This window comes from Macrotis lagotis, chromosome 6, assembly GCF_037893015.1.
Source record: "Macrotis lagotis isolate mMagLag1 chromosome 6, bilby.v1.9.chrom.fasta, whole genome shotgun sequence".
Taxonomy (NCBI): domain Eukaryota; kingdom Metazoa; phylum Chordata; class Mammalia; order Peramelemorphia; family Peramelidae; genus Macrotis; species Macrotis lagotis.
The window spans coordinates 224,418,007-224,437,069 of NC_133663.1; the positions used below are offsets into that span (position 1 = coordinate 224,418,007).

Here is a 19,063-nt window from a genome sequence, read left to right on the forward strand (position 1 = left end):
TATTAATTGTTGTAAACTACTCTTGAAATTCTTGCATCTATATTACTGGCATAATTGGATCATATATTATGGCTCTTGTTATTTTTTTGTTTATTCTGTGCAAATTTTGGGAAGTAGCAATCCAATTTAAAGGAACATCTAAAAATAAATTTTTCAGATGCAATCCCTGGAAAAGAATATGAATTATAGCTCAATAATTGCTTTTCAGATAGACAAGTAAAATCCATCAAGGTCAAAGTCCATCATGGAGAGTACATTAAGAGATCATAAACTTGAAAAATTAATTAGTATAATAACTAATATTATATAGTGCTTACTATGTACCAAGAGCTTTAGAATTATTTTCTCATTTGATCCTTGTAGCAACCTTGAGAGGTAGCTGCTATAATTATTTTATAGATGAAGAAACTGTAGCTAACAGGGGTTAGCTTGCCCAAGGTCAAACAACTAGTAAGTGTCTTAGTGAAGAGGAAAATAATGAAAAAGTGTAGACATCTAGATTGATGCCTTCATATTTCACCATCTATGTGCACACACACGTTTGCATACATGCATGCAACACAAACATAAGAACATGTGTTTTTGTATGCTGACACAATGTTTATATGTGTACCATTCACTCCTATAATACACATATACACATACAGCATGCATCTGTAATATGTATACACATGTACAGCACATTACACACATATGCATGCATGCATGCAGGTCATGATCAGATATCAAGAATTGCTTATTTTAATTTCATTGAGATCAGATTCTCTTGCTGCATAAATTTATAAGTATAGTAATTTGGATTTTGTTCCTGACAGCTGATTTTAGGGCTTGGACTACTTTCATGCTTCTCTGTGCTGATTACATTTTATAATTATTGGAAATATGGTGGAAAAATGATGGAGAAGTCAGGAAATCCTGAATTTAATGATACTAATGAGTTGTGTTAATTGGGTCTGCTGTAGGAAAGCAGGAATTTAGACTTTGATCCTCTCTAAGGTCTCTTTCAGCTTAACCCATCTTAAATCTAATTACACCCCAATTGTCAACCCCCAACCCCGTGCCTTTACTCTGTAAAAATGGAAGCCCATTTAGTATCATTTTCTAACAAAGACATAAAACTAGTGTTTTTGTTGGAAAGTGAAACTTCCATGAATGGTTGAACTAGTACTGGAGATAAACTGGATTTTGTTTAATAGAATTCATTCTATCTTGATCTAGTCTTTCAGCTGGAATGTGATACTGCTTGCTATGTAGTAATTAAATGAGATTCATTTATAAATTTGAGAATTGAGACTGTGATAATGTTTTACAGAGGAATTACCCCAAGCTTGTTTTATATATTGGAATTTCTATATCTTGAAAGATTTATGTGTAGTTTTTAAGAATCTTTTGGTTGTGTATAGCTAATTTAAGATATTTGAAATTCATGTTTTCCAGCACGTCTATTTTTTTTGGGGGGGGGTGTTGAAAGAGGATAAGTTGATTATGTTGGTTATCTCTTTTTTGCCCTTTCTTGATTTTCCATTCTCCTCAACACCCCCCCCCCATGCTTCCTTCCCAGAAAGTGTCTCGTATTTACTTTATTTTCACTTTCATGAATCTATTGCTTCTCTACACAGATTATAAGCTACTTTAGGGCAGGGACTATTTCATTTTTGTCTTTGTATCCTTAATGTCTTACGTGAGGCCTAGCACATAATAGGTGATTAATACATGCTTATTGATTTGCTTCTCAGTATGTAGATTCTATTGATCTAGAGCAGTCTTCTGAGGTTGAGAACCCTGTAAGATTCCACGAAGCCTGGCAGAAGCTATGCAAAGCAGAGTGAGTAGCCATTGTATGTAATAGATACTTGGGAACAGTCAGATCTCTTACTCCTTGTATAATTTTTGTGTATTTCAAATTTATTTTTAAAAAATATACTCAAGGTCACTAAATTCTACCTGTACATGTGATGGGAATTGGCTGGTGTGGGGGGGAAGAATAAATAATGTAATGACTTCAAAATTGTATTGTAGAATTGTACTTAGAAAGCTTTGACCTGGTAGGAGTATGTTTTGTTTTTGTATGAGTGAGAAGATATCTCAAGTTAAATTGTGAGATGGTTTGGGAATGTTTGTTTTATTTTTATATGTTTCCTGCTTTTATTATCATTTACCTGAGGGTTTTGCTTTTCTATATGATTGATCATTCTCACATTTTTAGTTTGGGAACCACCTTGGTAAAATTATTTTATAGCAATGCATTTAATCTCTAAATACTCCCATCTGTCAATCCATTGGAACATTGAGATTTTTTGGTAGCTAATAATCTTCTCAGATGCTTTAGCTAATTTTTTTTTTTTTTTTTTAGTTTTTTGCAAGGCAGTGGGGCTAAGTGGCTTGCCCAAGGCCACACAGCTAGGTAATTATTAAGTGTTTGAGCCTGGCTTTGAACTCAGGTACTCCTGACTCCAGGGCTGGTGCTCTATCCACTGCACCATCTAGCTGCCCCTGTGTGCTTGAATTTAATAGCTCTTAGTATCTTTTACAATGCCTTTTGGGGGGTGGGTGGGCAGGGAATAATCTCTTTAGAGCAGAATATAGACCAAGATTTATCCTTTCTTGGATTGTTTCCTCAGCTATTATACAGTTCAAATGCCAAATGGGAACACAAAAGATCAGAAAATATTCATTAGTTTTGTGTTACACAAAATGGTACTACATAGTGGTCCAAACTCTCTTCATCCCCTGGGAAGATTTCAAGAAGAGACGTTGTAACAGCCAATTCATGAGTAATTTTTGCATTGTTGAATTGACATCAAATCACGTACTTACTTCAGGCAAAGTAACCTAGCTGCAAATATCTTTCAATACATGAGTAAAATTTAAATGAAGCTATTGCTTCAGTTCATAAGTGGTATTGAACATCATCAAATGTAAGAAAAAAATTAAAATTATTCAGGGCTCTACTTTTATTTTAAATCTTAATTCATCTTAAAAATTCCAGGTGCATATGAGTATGTTTATTCTTTTTTTTTTTGTCAAGGCAGTGAGGTTAAGTGACTTGCCCAAGGTCACACAGATAATTAAGTGTCTGAAGTCATTTGAACTCAGGTCCTCCTGACTCCAGGGCTGATGCTGTATCTACTGCACCACCTAGCTGTCCCTAAATGCCTTTATTCTTTTTTTTTTTTTTTTCAGGTTTTTGCAAGGCAAGTAGGGTTAAGTGGCTTGCCCAAGGCCACACAGCTAGGTAATTATTAAGTGTCTGAGGTCCGATTTGAACTCAGGTACTCCTGACTCCAGGGCGGGTGCTCTATCCATTGTGCCACCTAGCAGCCCCAAATGCCTTTATTCTTGATGAGTGATTTACTATTCTCTAGGAATGGTGATAGTAGAAAATAAAAGGAATGGTGTTCACTTACCTAGATGCTTCTTGTGTTTTTTGCAGTGGTATTCTAGTACCAGGAGGCTTTGGCTATAGGGGCACAGAGGGAAAACTCCGGGCAATTTCTTGGGCAAGAACCAAGAACATACCTTTCCTGGGTAAGACTCAACTCATGCAATTAACAATATAATGACATAATTTATATCAGTTATGAGAAATAGTAGGATGGGAATTTAACCTTTATCTGGGTTTGATAATATCACAGATTTCAATTTGGAGAAATGGGGTGAGAAAGCAGTCCCATTTATTCTGTTTTGGTGAGGAGAAGTTTTTTTTTTTTTTAGGTTTTTTTTTTTTTGCAAGGCAAACGGGTTCAAGTGGCTTGCCCAAGGCCACACAGCTAGGTAATTATTAAGTGTCTGAGACTGGATTTGAACCCAGGTACTCCTGACTCCAGGGCTGGTGCTTTATCCACTACACCACCTAGCCACCCTGAGGAGAAGTTTTTAAGCTTGATTCTGTAGAAGAAACATAATGTTATAATGGAAAAAAGACTAGACTTAGACTTGAGTTTGAATCCCAGCTCTCTTAGCTACTTCTGTGACTTTGGGAAAGTCACTTAATCTTTCTTGACCTTAATAGCTTCAACTGTAAAATGGAAGAGTTGACTTCTACAATCCTTTTTGACCCTCAACATGTGATCTTAGGTAGAACAAATGTTTTGCCAAAATACCATTGGACTTCAGATGAGAATTATATTCATATGCCTATTGCACCACTAACTTTTGAAGGAGAAAACCAACCAGAGTGGTCTGGATAGAGATATAGATTGCCAGAGGTTGTTGAGTCTCATGATCAAGCCACTTTCTCAGCAAGAGGGGATGAAGACTTCTAGTTCACTTCCTCATTAAATATCCATCAAACCAATTGATTTCTCCTGTCAGGGGCATCCCCTTTTACACAGGTAACTAAAGAATTCAGTGTCTTCATGGCTTTGTTTTTAATTATTGAGAAAGACTACTGATTATAAATTTATTGATTATTAGCTAGTCCATTTTATAAATTGATTTATTACCCAGGACTCTATCTCTTGGGATTTTCCATTTGTCCCCAAACCTTCCTTCCTTCCTCCCTCCCTCCCTCCTTTCCACCCTTCTACCTTTCCTTCCACCCTTCTTTCCTCCCTTCCTTCCTCTCCTTCCCTTCTTTCCTTCCTTCTTAGCTCCTTCCCTCCCTCCCTCCCTCCTAATATTATATAGAGAAATTATAATTTGTGTTAGTGGTGTATAGATCCAAACTGATGGAACCATTGGTTTTTTTAAGTGAGAGGCCAACTTAACTTGTATTTGGTGTATTTGTCATTTTGTTCCTGGTTTTTCATGTTCAGTGATGACATGCCTTCTCTTTTGATCTACAGGAATTTGTTTAGGGATGCAGCTGGCAGTGATAGAATTTGCCAGGAACTGCCTTGGTTGGAAAGGTGAGTCTAGGGCTCCCTCAAGGCCTCACTTTTATCATTTCTTTCATTAAAAAGCCTCAGATAAACAAAAACCATACTCCTCTTATTTAAGGTATTTTCGAGGGAAATTAGTGAAATAATTTTACTGAAACTTTTCATTCTTAATGCTCAGATGCTGACTCTACAGAATTTATACCAAACACCAGCATTCCTGTTGTAAGTAACTTTATTTTTTCACTAATTTTGATTTTCTATCCTTACTGTTTTCTAAGACAAAACATATGTATATTTCTTATTTTACTAAAATATAATTTAAATTATGAAATTATTTTTGTATCCAGACTCAAGTATGTCTTATACAGTCTATCCTATCAACTTTTCATTAGAGTTTCAATCTTAAATTTTTTATAATTGTTTCAATTTTTCACCTTTCTATCTCCCTCAGTTGAACAACAACAACAAAAAAAGGAAAATAAACCCTTGGTAAAAAATTTAAACATGATCAGACAAAGCAAATTCCTATCATAATGACCATGTCCAAAAATGTCTTTTCACATTACCTTTCTTCCAAAGGGGTTTGACTAAGCAGTTTTTAAGGCCTATTTACTAATTAATAAGATTGGTGTGTGTTAACACATATCAATAATTTTGTAGCTTTTCTATATTGTCTAATTCTTAGGAATTCATCAGTTCAAATGTCACCTCTTCCATGAATCTTTTCCTCATCTTTTTTTCCCCACCATCACTATCTTCCCCATTGGCAACTAGAAATATTGATCTTGGGTTAGCCAGTTGGTGCAGTGGGTGTAGCATTGCCCTGGAGTCAAGGGGACCTGAGTTGAAATCTGGCCTCAGAAACAATACTTAGTGTGTGTGTCCATGGGCAAGTCACTTAACCCCATTGTCTTTCAAAAAACCCTAAATAAATAAAAAAATATCGATCCTTCTATGAACTCCCATGGTACTTTGTATTATCTCCTGATTCGCAGATCCCAGCAGGTGAAGGGGAAGGAGAATAAATATAGGATGCAAGTTCCTTAAGGGTACAAACTGTCCTTTGTCTTTTTTTTTCCTCCCCAGTGCTTACTACAATATCTGATTCTTAATAAATGTTCATTGATTGATTGTTATAGTAACTACTATGTACATTGTACATTTTACAAATATTATCTCATATGGTACACATAGCAGCCCTGGGAAGTAGATGCTGTTATTAAAATCATTTTACAATTGAGAAAATTAAGGTTAACAGATTAGATGCCATGCCCAGATCACACAGTTCATGTATCTAAAGCTGGATTTTACCTCTGATCTTCCACACTCTTTCCTCTGTGCTACCCACCCACCATTTAATAAATACGTGACTATTGGAGTATTGAATCTGAATTAAAAAGGATGCAGAGATAATTCATTGATATTCTTTATATGCTAAAAAATTTAGAGCAGCAAACAGTTGTCAAATATATATTCTTTTACAAGATATTTGCATCATCAATCAATGTTTATTAAATGCTTGCCACGTATCAGTCACTGTGCTAAGTACTGGGTAACAAAAGACTCAGTTTACAGTCTAAAAACATGACATATTCCACTCCAAAGAAATTCATAGACTTGTACTTTTGTGTACATGTTATAAGGGGAAAAGGAGGAGTCAAAACAAAGGTATAAGAAATAGTAGAGAAGAGAGAAATTCCAGTTGGGTGGATTAAGGAAGGTTTCATGGAAGAGAAGAGCATCTGCTTTTCAGCCCTGAAGGAGGTCAGAATCTTGTAGGTTTGGAAAAAATAGCTTTCGTGAATGCCAGGAGAATATGTGATCTGAAGAGAACCAGTAGTCCTTTTTGATCTGTGGCCTCATGGAGATGACATATAGGAACAATGAGAAATTAAAGGCCTAGAATTTGAACCTGGAGAAGTATCTTTCAGCCAAGAGTTTGTATTTTATCCAATAGGCAGTGGGTAGCTACTATAGTTTTTTGATCAGAGTAGTCAGGAAGATTATGTTGTAATTGTATGATCTGTGAATTGAGGATTGAATGACCTGGATTTAGGAAAACCATCATCATCATCATCATCATCAAAGCTGCTATTACAGTCCAAAAGAAAGGCAATGAGATTCTGAATTAAGGTAGTCTCAGGATAAGTGGAGAGAGAAATGCAGAACCGACAGGATTTGGCAAGTCTTTGGATATAGAAGATTAGGGAAAACCAGAGAAGTAATTGAGACTAAATTGTTGTTCAGTGATTTTTCAGTTAATGTCTGACTCATTGTGACCCCCATTTTGGTACTTTTCTTGGCCAAGCTATTGGCCATTTCCTTCTCCAGCTCATTTTACAGATAAGGAAACTGAGGCAAATAGAGTTGAGTGACTTGCCCAGGGTCACACAGCTTGTAAGAGTCTGAGGCCAGATTTGAACTCAGGAAGATGAATTATTCTGATTCCAAGCCTCTTCACCAGCATCTAATAAAGCAGATGATATTTTGAAGTTATAGGTAATAGAAGTGTTGATACTAATTAGGAGTCTCTGACAACTTCTCATTTTCATGAGAAATGCTCCTTGATGTGAATTTGGAAATAGTTGTACCAGACTAATATTTGTATGTTGTTTTTTTTTTTTTTATTAAATAAGATTATTGCTGGGGAGTAGAAAAAGTAACTTTGCCAGAAGAGGTCACTGTTACATAGCTTTTACAGCCCCAGGCCTTCTCTTTGTCCTTCATACATTTTTCTTTTCAGCCAACTTGTTTCAGAGTCCTCTCAAGCCAGAGCAGGTAAAATACTGGAAATCCTACTGACTTGCAATTAGCTGGCTGAAGAAAGTTATACATGTTTTCAATCTCAGAATCAGCAGTGTTTGAGTCAGTGATGAGAGGAAAGCATGAGGCCTCCTTGTAAATACTCTTGAGTCCAACAAATGAGACTGTTGGTACATCAACAAACCACCTGATAAACGTATCCCCACCCATCAGATTCTATGCTGTTGTTAAAATCTCTTTCATTGACAATAAATGTTCATTGCATTGACCCTCTTGACCCTCCTTTAGGGCAGCTCTTGGGTATTATAGCCTTCAAATAAACCAATAGTCAAAGTACAGAGCAATTATATCTTGCCTAGTTTCCCTTAGATAAAATAGAAAAAAAGGAGTAAGGAAAAAGAGAATAGACTTTTTTTGGATAAGGATAGGTATAGACTAAAAGCCTTTTATTTTTCTCATTTACTCTAGAAATGCATTGAATAACATTTTGTTCAATTGATTAGCATTTTCCCTCTCTTATTTTTTAATTTTATTTATTTAATGTAATGGGATTAAGTGACTTGCCGAAGGACACAAAAATAATTATTATGTCTCTGAGGTCAAATTTGGACTCAGGTCCTCTTGACTCCTGGGCCTGTGCTCTATCCAGTGCACCACCAGCTGCCTCTATCTCCCTTTCCTTCTTCCTGCTTCTCTCTTCTCTCTTCTCTCTCTCTCTCTCTCTCTCTCTCTCTCTCTCTCTCTCTCTCTCTCTCTCTCTCCATTCTTTTTCTCTCCTACTTCTCTTTCTTTCCCTCCTTCCCTCTTCATCTCCTTTCTCCTCTCTTTCTCCTCCCTCTCTGCCTTCTCTCTTCCTTTTTTTTCCCTTTCCTCTTTTTCCTTCTTCCTTTTTCTTCACTCTCTTTTCTTCCATCTCCCCTCTTCTTTCTCTTTCTCCATTTCCCCCCAACAGAACTGATAGATTGGGGAATAAAGGCATTTAATGCTTCTACAACAAATTTGATTTCCCTTGGTCTGTTTCAAGGTCTTTTTTTTCTCTGATATAGCTATCTTATATTCTTCCCAGATTAATCAAGGTATTGCTAATTACTGTCCTTTTCCTTTCTATTATGCCACATCCAAATTGTTTTATAACCTCTGGATAGTAAGAGCATTTGCCCTGGAGTCAGAGACCTGGGGTTAAAATCCTTCATCTGACACTACCCACATGACCTTGGCTAAGATTTTTAACTTTCCTAGATCTCATTCTCCTCAACAAATTGAAGGGGTTCAGGTAGATAACCTCTGGGGTTCCCTCCAGCTCTATGATCTTAGTTAAGTGATTGAATTGCTTCTATGCACTCTGTCCTCCTCTTCTATTTAGTTGGTGAGAGAGAATTTTACTTTTTGTGACTTTCATTTACTTAAACTTCAGCATGATTTTGAAAAAAAAAATCACTTGTAGAAGAGAGAACTGATTTGCTAAAAGGAGGAAATAAATCAGAAAATATTCAAAGCAATGGCATTCTGAAACAGACACTCTGAGACAGCCAGAGACTGTAGGCTTTGACATGCTAATGCTAGTTTTAGTCATTTATCTTGTCTATCACTTTCTTGCTACTGTGCCTTCAAGGTTAGTTTTAATTTTAAGTCAAGTTTTATCGCTGCTGATTTGTGAAATATGCACAGATGAATAAGTTTGAGGATGAAGTGAGGAGAAAAAAAGAATAGCATTATAATTAGAGTTGGAAAGAACCAATCAGTTACCAAGTCCTATCCAATTTACCTTTGTAACATATCTTCCATGGTCTGCCTCTCTGATACTGCCACTATCCTGGTAGAACCCCATACCATTTCATGTCTGGACTCTTACAATAGCCTGCTGGCTTGTTTGTTCATCACAAATCTCTCCCCCACCACCAACTTCTACCCATCTATCAAAATGATCTTCCTAAAGGACAAATCTTACCATGTCACCCCTCTCTCTACTCAATAACCTCCAGTGACTTCTCTAGAACCTAAAATAAAATCCTCTGTTTGGTATTCAGAGCCCTTTATTATGGTGTTCAAAGCCCTTTGTCAAGTCACTTAACCTTGATTGCCTCACATCTAGGGCCACCTCCTGTTGTCCTGATCCATATCTGGCCACTGACCCCAGATGACTGGAGGAGAAAGTGAGGCTGGTGACTTAGCCCTGCCCCCTCACTCAAATCCACTTCATGTGCTTGTCATGGCATCATCTCCCTGATGATGTGGTCGTCTTCAAGAATGAAGGATAAAAAAACCCCATGAAACATAATCATAATGTTCCCTCCCTACCTTTCCAGGATTCTCACATTTAACTCCCCACCCTTCCATTCTCATTTAAATCTTCAATATAGTAGTACTGGCTTCCTTGCCATTCTTCTCCCTGGACTTTCATCTTCCACTGGGAGATGGGCATTTTCATTGGTCATCCCCCATTCTGGAATGCTCTTTCTCCTCCTTTCTTCTCTTCTCTCTCTTTTTTTTTTTAGGTTTTTTTTTTTTTACAAGGCAAATGGGGTTAAGTGGCTTGCCCAAGGCCACACAGCTAGGTAATTATTAAGTGTCTGAGACCAGATTTGAACCCAGGTACTCCTGACTCCAGGGCCGGTGCTTTATCCACTGTGCCACCTAGCCGTCCCCCTCTCTTCTCTTCTCTCAAGTCCCAACTAAAATTCTACCTCTTATTTGGAAAGCTTTTCTAATTTTTTAAAATTCTAGTGTTTTCTCTCTGTTAATTATCTCTAATTTATCCTATATATAATTTGTTTGTACATAGTTATTTGCATTTTGTCTTTTCCCATTTGACTGTAAGCTCTTTGAGGGCAAGGACTGTTTTTACCTTTCTTTGTATCACTGGCACTTAAGTGGCTGGCTCATAGTCAATACCCTAATAAATGAGTATTGACTCACTAGAGCACAGGAAAGAGATGAGGTCTGGACTTGTAATTTTGGCAGTAATCTGAATTCATGGCAACTGAAGATACATTGAGAAAGAATGTGCAGGGACAAGCAGAAAGGAGCAGGAATTCTCACTTGTAAGGGATGGGACATGCATGTTAATCCTATAAAAGAGAATGAATTATCTCTTTGACAGATAGAAAAGAATAACACAACAAAGCAATGTTGTGAAAACCCAGAGAGGATAGTGTATAAAGAAATTGCATTTCTCTTGCCTTGCAGTCCTATTGTCTTTGGATTTTAAATGGAGGGAGATTTAATAGTTCCATTGGTAAATATGTGCTTTAAGAACATGAGCCTCTTTGTACTAATTAGACTTTGTAAAGAGAATCAGGTGGGTCCTTATAGTTTAGCCACTTCTTGGTTTTCTTTTTTTTACTTTGTCAATATTCTCTTGAATTTTCTCTTCAGGCTTAGCACTTTCTGTTCTCTAATTAGGAACTTTCCATAAGAGCTCTCACTGCCATAATGAATCTTAGCTTTTAATTTATATAGCCTGATTATTCCTTGCATACTGAATCAATCATGATATTCTTCATCAGAATGGCTTATATCTTAATGTTCACTTTTAGCAACCATCAGTTGGTCTATATTATTTATGATTATCCTTGCCTCTTATTAAGTATGTTGCCAAGGTCTGTAGCAAAGTTGTTTCTGCTTATTACCCTTCTTATTTTATTCATCATCCTTGATTAGGAGGATACTACAGACAGGTGATGGACTTTATCTAAAGCACACAGTCTTTTTTAAAAATTTATTTCAGGAGGTTTTTTGGCAAGGCAGTGGGGTCAAGTTACTTGTCCAAGGTCATACAGCTAGGTGATTATTAAGTGTCTGAGGTCTGATTTGAATTCAGGTCCTCCTGATTCCAGGGTTGGTATTTTTTCCACTGTGCCATCTAGCTGCCCCTAGAGCAGTTAACCTGGTATTCACAGACAACTCTCTTCCCCCCCCCCCCCCCCCCCCCCCCGCCCCTGCATGCCAGGGTCAAAAGATACACTTCAGGAAGACTCTGAACTTGACTGAGGGGAAAAATATATCGCTATCTTGATATAATTGGTTTCCTTTGTAATCCAATGTATTATAATTTTTGGATTTAAAATCGTTATTTTTATAGGCTTCACCAGATTGCCTTAGGGGGGTTCTCTTTGTCTGTAATACACACACACATACAGACAGACACACAGACACACACACAGCCCTGTTGTTGGAAACCAAGTAGGGAGCTGATATTTTGATGAATTTAGATTGTATAGGCTAGACCTCCAGAGACAATCTTACCCCCTACTTCCACTCCTTATTTCATTATATACTATACATTTCAAACCTTTCCTGTTTACCATATAAGAGAAAAATCATTGCTATTTATTATAACTATTTTGGATGTAGTCCATGTAGAAGTGCTAATACCTACTAAACAGCACTGAGTCAAGGACACTTGGATAGACAGATTGCCCTGTTTGACTTATTAGTTTTACTTTCTGTTTTATTTAGGAGCCTTATTTAAACTCAGTGTATTCCCTCACGGAGTTTTTCATTGTTGGGAACCCTGGATTTAAGCTATGCTTTTCTAGTGGCTCATGAAAAAGACCCCTGATTAAGATAATCTGTGGCAGATTATTTCTTTTTTTTTTTAATTTTTTTTTTTTTTTAGGTTTTTGCAAGGCAAACTCTTGCCCAAGGCCACACAGCTAGGTAATTATTAGGTGCCTGAGGCCAGATTTGAACTCAGGTACTCCTGACTCCAGGGCTGGTGCTCTATTCACTATGCCACCTAGCTGCCACATACTGTATATTATGAAAACTCTTAGTGTCTTCCCTTTCCAGATAGATTTTTTTGGGAAGACAAACTAGATCATCTTTTGCCTCAATTCTTACCTAACCTTTAATTACTGAATGGGTATTGCCTCAGACAAATTGAGACCCAGAAGGACCCTTGCTTAAAAAGACCAAGGTCTCCCACTGAATTAGGGACCATCACCAGTCTTATTGACCTATCATTTTACAGATGATAGAGAGTGAGGTTGATAACTTTGCCACAATTCTGCCTCACTTAAATCCAATTCACTGGCAAGTTAAGACATCACCCTTCCGATGTCATTGGTCCTCTTCTAAAATGAAGATGGACAATAATATGCTGTGGGATTATTACCAGCTGAACACAGTCATTGTAACCCCTCATTTTCCAGGTGAGGAAACTGAGGTCTCATAAAGAGGAGACTTTCTCAATGTCCTGCAACAAAGTAAACTGACAATAGTGCCTAGAATCTAGGTCTATTACCTACCAGGCCAGAACTCTTGCCTCTATACCAGAGGCTTTTCACCTTTTTTTTATATCATGTCTAATGAAACCTAAGGGCCCCTTCTCATGATATTGTTTTAAATGCATAAAATAAAATATATTGGACTGCAAACCAAATGGAAATAAAAATGTAATTTTTTTTACCCAAGTTCATAGGACCCCATGAAATCAATCTTGACTTGAGAGTTGGAGTTTATGGATTCCTTTAAAAACCCCTTTTAAACATCAAGTTGCTCTTGTAAAGTTTCTGTGGAGAACACATATACAAAGTGAATTTAAAAATATCTTTATTAATAATTCATTGATTTCCTAACTGGGACCATACAGTGCTGAAGAATAAAAACTTGTGCTTAATGGTAGCAGCCCAGGGATTTTATGACTTATGGCTAGCGTTGAGCCTCCAGCTTGGTTGCATGTTGTTTGCTTGTTCTCTAAGGATTGAGTTCACAGGGATATCTTCGTTATCAGGACCTGGAATTCCTCAAAACTGACTTCTCCATCACCATTCTTGTCCAGTTCTTTAAAGAGGTCATCCAGACTGGTTGGCCCCTGGTTTAAGATAAATAGGGTTAGTGGGTAAGGAAGAGAGAGGGGTGGGGAGGACACGGGCAGAGAGAGAGAGAGAGAGAGAGAGAGAGACAGAGACAGAGAGACAGAGAGACAGAGAGACAGAGAGACAGAGAGACAGAGAGACAGAGAGACAGAGAGAGAGACAGAGAAGCCCAGTCAGCTGCTATTGTTATTTCTACCAGTAAGAAAAGGGAAAGTTGTTGGCTCTACTTTCCTGGAAAGGCTGTGAATATATGCATTTAGGGGAACTTCTAGTTTATTTAGGAAACTGATGTCAGCAGAGACTATGGCATGTTGGATAGAGAGTTGGATTTCATGTTGAGAACATTTGAATTCAAATCTAGCTTTAAATGTTTACTAGCTGTATGGTCCTGGACAAGTCACTAACCTGAGTAATCTGTAAAATAGAGGCAATAATTGTGGTGATTAAATAATGTATTTAGAGTGCTTTGTAAACCTTAAAGCATTTTACATGAGAGTGAATTGCCTTTTAAGTATATTACTTCATGACCCTCAAAATGATTCTCATACTTCAGGCATAGATATCCCTCTTTCTTGGATTCAATAGATTCAATCTAGGCTTTAGAAATTTCAATAGTCCATGTAATTAAAATCGATCCTAGGAAATAATAATAGCTGGTTGCCTAATGAGCAAGCTACTCTTACTTCTCTATGCAAAAATATAAAAATCAGATCTAGAAATGGAAGGGACCTTAGAGGTCATCACTTCAACCCCCTCATTTTACAGATGAGGAAACTGAGGCCCAGTTAAAGGACTTGCCTAGGTTTACACAGTTATTAAGTGACAGAGCTGAGATTTGAATCTAGGTCTTTTGACTTAACATCCAACTAATTTCCATTTTTATCATATGGCACTGCTTCCTAATAAAGGTTATAGCTCATAATTTATATGGGTAAAGGTTTACAGCGTTTACAGACTAACGTTTATAAAAAGCATTGACATTCTTAGAAATCATTTACTATACTGAAGTTATAATCTGGGTTCCTGAGTACACTCTGAATCCTTAAGACATTAAAGTTTAAGGCACCTTCCTTTTTTTTTTTTTTAAAGGTTTTTGCAAGGCAAATGGGGTTAAGTGGCTTGCCAGGCCCGATTTGAACTCAGGTACTCCTGACTCCAGGGCCTGTGCTTTATCCACTGTACCACCTAGTGCACCACCTTCCTTTCTTCATAGCAATCCTGTGAGTTAGGTAGTCTAAGGATAATTTTTTTTCATTTTTGTAACTATGGAAACTGAGACTCAGAGAGGTTACAAAAAAAAAAGTGAATCTAAGCATCAGCCTGAACATAGATTTTTCTGATTCCAAGTTGAATGGAAAGAGATTGAAATTATTTTGTTTTTATTTCTAAGGCAACTTCAGATAAGAACAGTGAGTTGTGGCAAAATCATAGGACTTTAACTGAGAAATCTTGGGGATATGCCACAATTGCAAAAGTAAAGCAAAAATACTATTCTGTTTCTGATATATGGGCACAAAAATATATGCTTCTTTGTTAAAGTTTATGCTAAGTGTGAATGGGACTATATAATTCATCATGGTGAAACTAGAAACCAAAGTATGTGCTTGTTTTAAGTGAGCAGATTAATTAGCAGGTCCAGTTAAATCTTATATACAAAGTAGATCTTTCAAAGAACTTTGGAGTATTTTGTTTCTCTGAGCCATAAAATATGCTCAAATGAGTTGTTCTATTTATTTTCTTATTTTTTTTGTTTTTTCTTATGTTTGTTTTTTATTTCTTAGGACTGAATCTTGAAATAATTTTTTTACAAAAACAAAATTTATTTTTCTTAAACTGATTTTTGTTGCTAATAACATCCTTTTATCTATTAAGGAAATTTAAGATTCCAATATGATAGTTCTTCTTGGCCCCACACTCTAGAGGGCAGAAATAAAAGCAATGGGTTGTAGTTATAGGAAGGTAGAATTTGCCTGAAAAATAGAATTACAGATTTAGAGCCAAAAGACATCTTAGAGGTCATACATATAGTCCAACCCCTCATTTTTTTTTCAGATGGGCAACCATGTTTCACATAAGGGAGAATGATGCCCTAAAATAATATAGGTAGAAAGTAGCATAAGTAGGATTGAAATTTAATTCTTTGGTCTCCAAATCTAGGAGTCTTTTCATTGTTCTACAATATCTTAGTAGTTAAAAGTGTGTATGGTGGGGCGGGGTGGTGATTGGTGGCAATTGATGGCACAGTGGATAAAGCACTGACCTTGTAGTTAAGAGGACCCGAGTTCAAATTTGGCCTCAAATACTTACTCATTGTACCCTGGACATGTCACTTAACCCAGATTGCCTCCAAAACAAAACAAAAAGCAAGTAGACTTATCTAAAAATGGAATGTGGTGCCTCTAGAGTTAGAGGAGGGCAGGTGAGAGTGAGTTTCCAATCACTGTAAATTATATAGTGGTAGTAAGTGACTACTTGTTAGAAATATTGTTGTGGGATCTGTTCATGCTTTGGGTAGGAAATGGATTAGATGGCTTAAAGTAATAATAATAACAACAATAATAATAATAATAACTAATATTCATTTAGCACTTTGAAGTTTACAAAATATTTTACTAATATTATCTCATTTTGTACTTAAAAACAACTGTGGGAGATTTCATGAATGGAAAATATTATGATGAAGTTTAGGCTAAGATAAATAAATGGTTTACCCAGGGTTATACAACTAGTTAAATGAAAATAATAGCTAATGTTCAATTCACTACTTTAAGGTTTGCAGAATGTTTTACAAATATTATCTCATTTATATTTACAGTACTGGGAGATTTGATGAATGGAAAATATTATCATAAAACTTGGGCTGAGATAATATGAATGATTTACCAGGGTCATACAGCTAATAAAATGGGGGTAGCCAGGTTTGAATTGAACTCTTCCTGTCTCCAATTTCAGCAACTTAAATATCCTAACACTGAAAAACTATAATTTTAAGATAAACTGATTCTTTGAGAATTTAAGGGATGAAGAAGTGTAGGAAGGGGGTAGAGAGAGGGAGAGGGAATGAAAAAAGTTTCCTTCTGTAGCATTACTTCAACAATGAATGTTTCTGAATAAAACCTCCGAAGTGAAGCAACTTTATATGAAATAAATCATTGGGAGGCAGGATTGAATTCTAAGGAAATAGAATTCTGGAAGTCAAATATCATAATGCTTCTTTCCATAGGAAGGAGGCTTTAAAAAAAGAAAATGGGGAGCAGACACCCATCCCTTCTGCCCCCAAGGAAAATTTAGATATATTCTTATTTGGATTATTTTGAGGTAAAAGGAGATGTTATGGCAAAAGAAAATCAGTTCACTTCTAGTAATTGTCTAGAAATCAGTTGTTACACTTTTGAATTAAATAGGTGACTTTAAACAACAACATAAAAACTAGTCTTGTCATTGAAGATTTAAAGATAAAATTTTAGCTTTGTTTCTTTAGTTAGGAAAACCCATGGAGAAAAGCACTTCATGGAAACTTGACTGTATATTTGTTATAAGGATTTGTTTTTACTTTTTTTTTAGTGGGGAGGAAGAAATGGAAGGGAAAGAAAACAAATGCTCTTTAGTTGATAAAAGCTGGGTCTTTATGCTGTTTATGCAGTCATATAGAAATACAGAACAAACTAAAGTGTCACTGTTAGCTCTTTGCTTGACTGCCCTTTCCCAATCCTTTGCTAAACTTCACTAGCATGTCTCCAAGAAAATGGTGGACTTCACTCAATGGGACTGAATCTAGGGTGCTCAAATAATCCTCTGGGAGTTTACTTAGTATTTTATCTCTTTTTTTGGGCGGGGCTATAGTTGTGGTTAAGTGATTTACCAAGGGTCACATAGCTTGCAAGTATCTGAGGCTGAATTTGAACTCAGGCCTTTCTGACTCCAGGTCTAGTGCACTGCTTAGCTGCTTTCATCTTTTATCTCTTACACTTAGGTGTCATTTATCTAACTCTTCTTTCATCCTCATCCTCACACATTTACACATATACTCATCATAAGCCTGGGTGGGGCTGCTGAAGTTCACTCACCTTCAATAAATGTGGGAATTCTGCCTGGATTAGCAGTTTCAGTTCATCCTTACATAGTTGATCAGGATCACCTTCCTTAGCTGCGTATTTTTCAAAAATCTTTTTGAGTTCTTCAGGGGACTTTTTCACTCCACTCATTTTATTTCCTATAAATTTAAAGGAAAATGAATTCATTGAAAAAAATGTCAGAGTAAAATCTTGTGTATAAGAGACCAAGTTAAAGAACTACACATATCAATTGATGTAAAAATTTGTTTAGGTACTTTAAAAATGTGGTGGTTCTTAAATATAGTCCAAACCTATCATTTCATGAGTATAAGAAACCCTTAGTGAGGCAACTGATGCATCATATTAGTGACTGCTCTATCAGGTTAAAATCTGTTTTTTAGATTTATTTTATTTTCAGCTCTATTCACTGTACCATACTGCTTCTGCCAGTAGGCTGTTAATTCTGAAGGCTGTTAATGATGAAGAACAGATAAGGAGTAGAAGTAAATGAAAGAGAGGGAAGGGAAGACATAATGGAGTAGGATGATAGGGTCTTTAGGGGAAGTTAGCTGATATACCTCGATTTTTGATGTCCTTTCTTAGAGGAAGATGGAGAGGTATCTGAAGTTGAGAAAGCAAGTTAGTAAACCCATGAGCCTTTTTGTATCGGAATCTGCTGGGTCTTCTTGAAATTGGTCCAAACTGTTCCATTATTAATCATTGCTAACATCCCTCTTTTAAATGTAACATATCTGGTTTATTCAGGACGTACCTTTGAAGGTGCATCTGGGAACAGCTGCTAACCTTAATGTTAGTAGGGACACTGATAGAAAATATTTACCCTTTAGCTTGTTGAGGAAAAGACTATATTTCAATCCATAATTGGAATGAACCCATTCTTTCTCCCTCAATCAATTTTATTTTTATTCTGAACGTAACTAGAACCAAATAGATTGGACATTTACCTATTCACAGTTGAACAGAATAAAGGGGATTGTATAGGAAATTGCAGGTTTTCTTTCTTTGAAATTTGCTTTTCTTTTTTAATTTGTTGACTACAGGTTTTTTTTTCCTTGACTATAGTTTTCAAACCATTCTTTGTCTGGTTCTTTTTTTGATCTCCCTTTTGGACTAAATCCATCCTTAAAATGCAAAAGCACAACTAACATGAGATCACTTGTCTGATTCTCTTTATAACTTTCCTTCTGAAATGAACATATTCTTATAAGAAAAATGTATAACTAAGGAGAGCAATAGGAATTTTAGATTGGATTAAAATTGGACTTACCTGGTCTGCCTTGCAGTAGCACAACTAGAAGAGTCCAAAGAGAGTGTGAAGACCTAAGGACTCCTTTGACTTTTTATAGTATTTACAGACACATGCCATCCTGATTATGGAATTTTTCTTTTGTTTGTCATTTGCCTCTTAAAGGTAATGATTAACGGTTTTGGAAACTTAAGCTCGAGACCTGTGTGAACCTCAAAAGATAATTTTATAATTAAGGGCAATATACAATTAAGGGCCACCTCATCATATTGCCTAATGGTACAGAGTCCCAAGAGTAAGTTTGAATTTTTTCTTTTTTTTATCTTGAATTCTGAT

At 36.3% G+C, this 19,063-nt stretch overlaps 2 protein-coding genes across 4 annotated transcripts in view; one reads left to right on the plus strand and one right to left on the minus strand.

Moving 5' to 3' along the window:
* Positions 1-19,063, plus strand: part of CTPS2 (CTP synthase 2) — a 122,438-nt gene that overhangs the window by 50,356 nt on the left and 53,019 nt on the right. For all 3 annotated transcript variants that reach the window (XM_074192368.1, XM_074192366.1, XM_074192367.1), the window contains exons 10-13: positions 1,737-1,825; positions 3,434-3,528; positions 4,788-4,850; positions 5,002-5,045. In XM_074192368.1, coding sequence (XP_074048469.1) covers positions 1,737-1,825; positions 3,434-3,528; positions 4,788-4,850; positions 5,002-5,045 — 291 coding nt within the window. The remainder of the gene's footprint in view (positions 1-1,736; positions 1,826-3,433; positions 3,529-4,787; positions 4,851-5,001; positions 5,046-19,063) is intronic.
* S100G (S100 calcium binding protein G) lies at positions 13,297-17,610 on the minus strand. Its single transcript, XM_074192365.1, has 2 exons — positions 17,473-17,610; positions 13,297-13,401 (listed from the first exon to the last, which is right to left on the minus strand). Exons 1-2 carry the CDS (start codon positions 17,608-17,610, stop codon positions 13,297-13,299), a joined length of 243 nt encoding a protein of 80 aa, XP_074048466.1.

Bases quoted from the DNA above. Each gene is read 5' to 3' on its own strand.
- S100G (XM_074192365.1), bottom strand. From the start codon at position 17,610: ATGAGTGGAGTGAAAAAGTCCCCTGAAGAACTCAAAAAGATTTTTGAA. The intron at 13,402-17,472 runs GTGAGTGAACTT...ATCTTAAACCAG, and splicing joins AATTCCCACATTTATTGAAG to GGGCCAACCAGTCTGGATGA.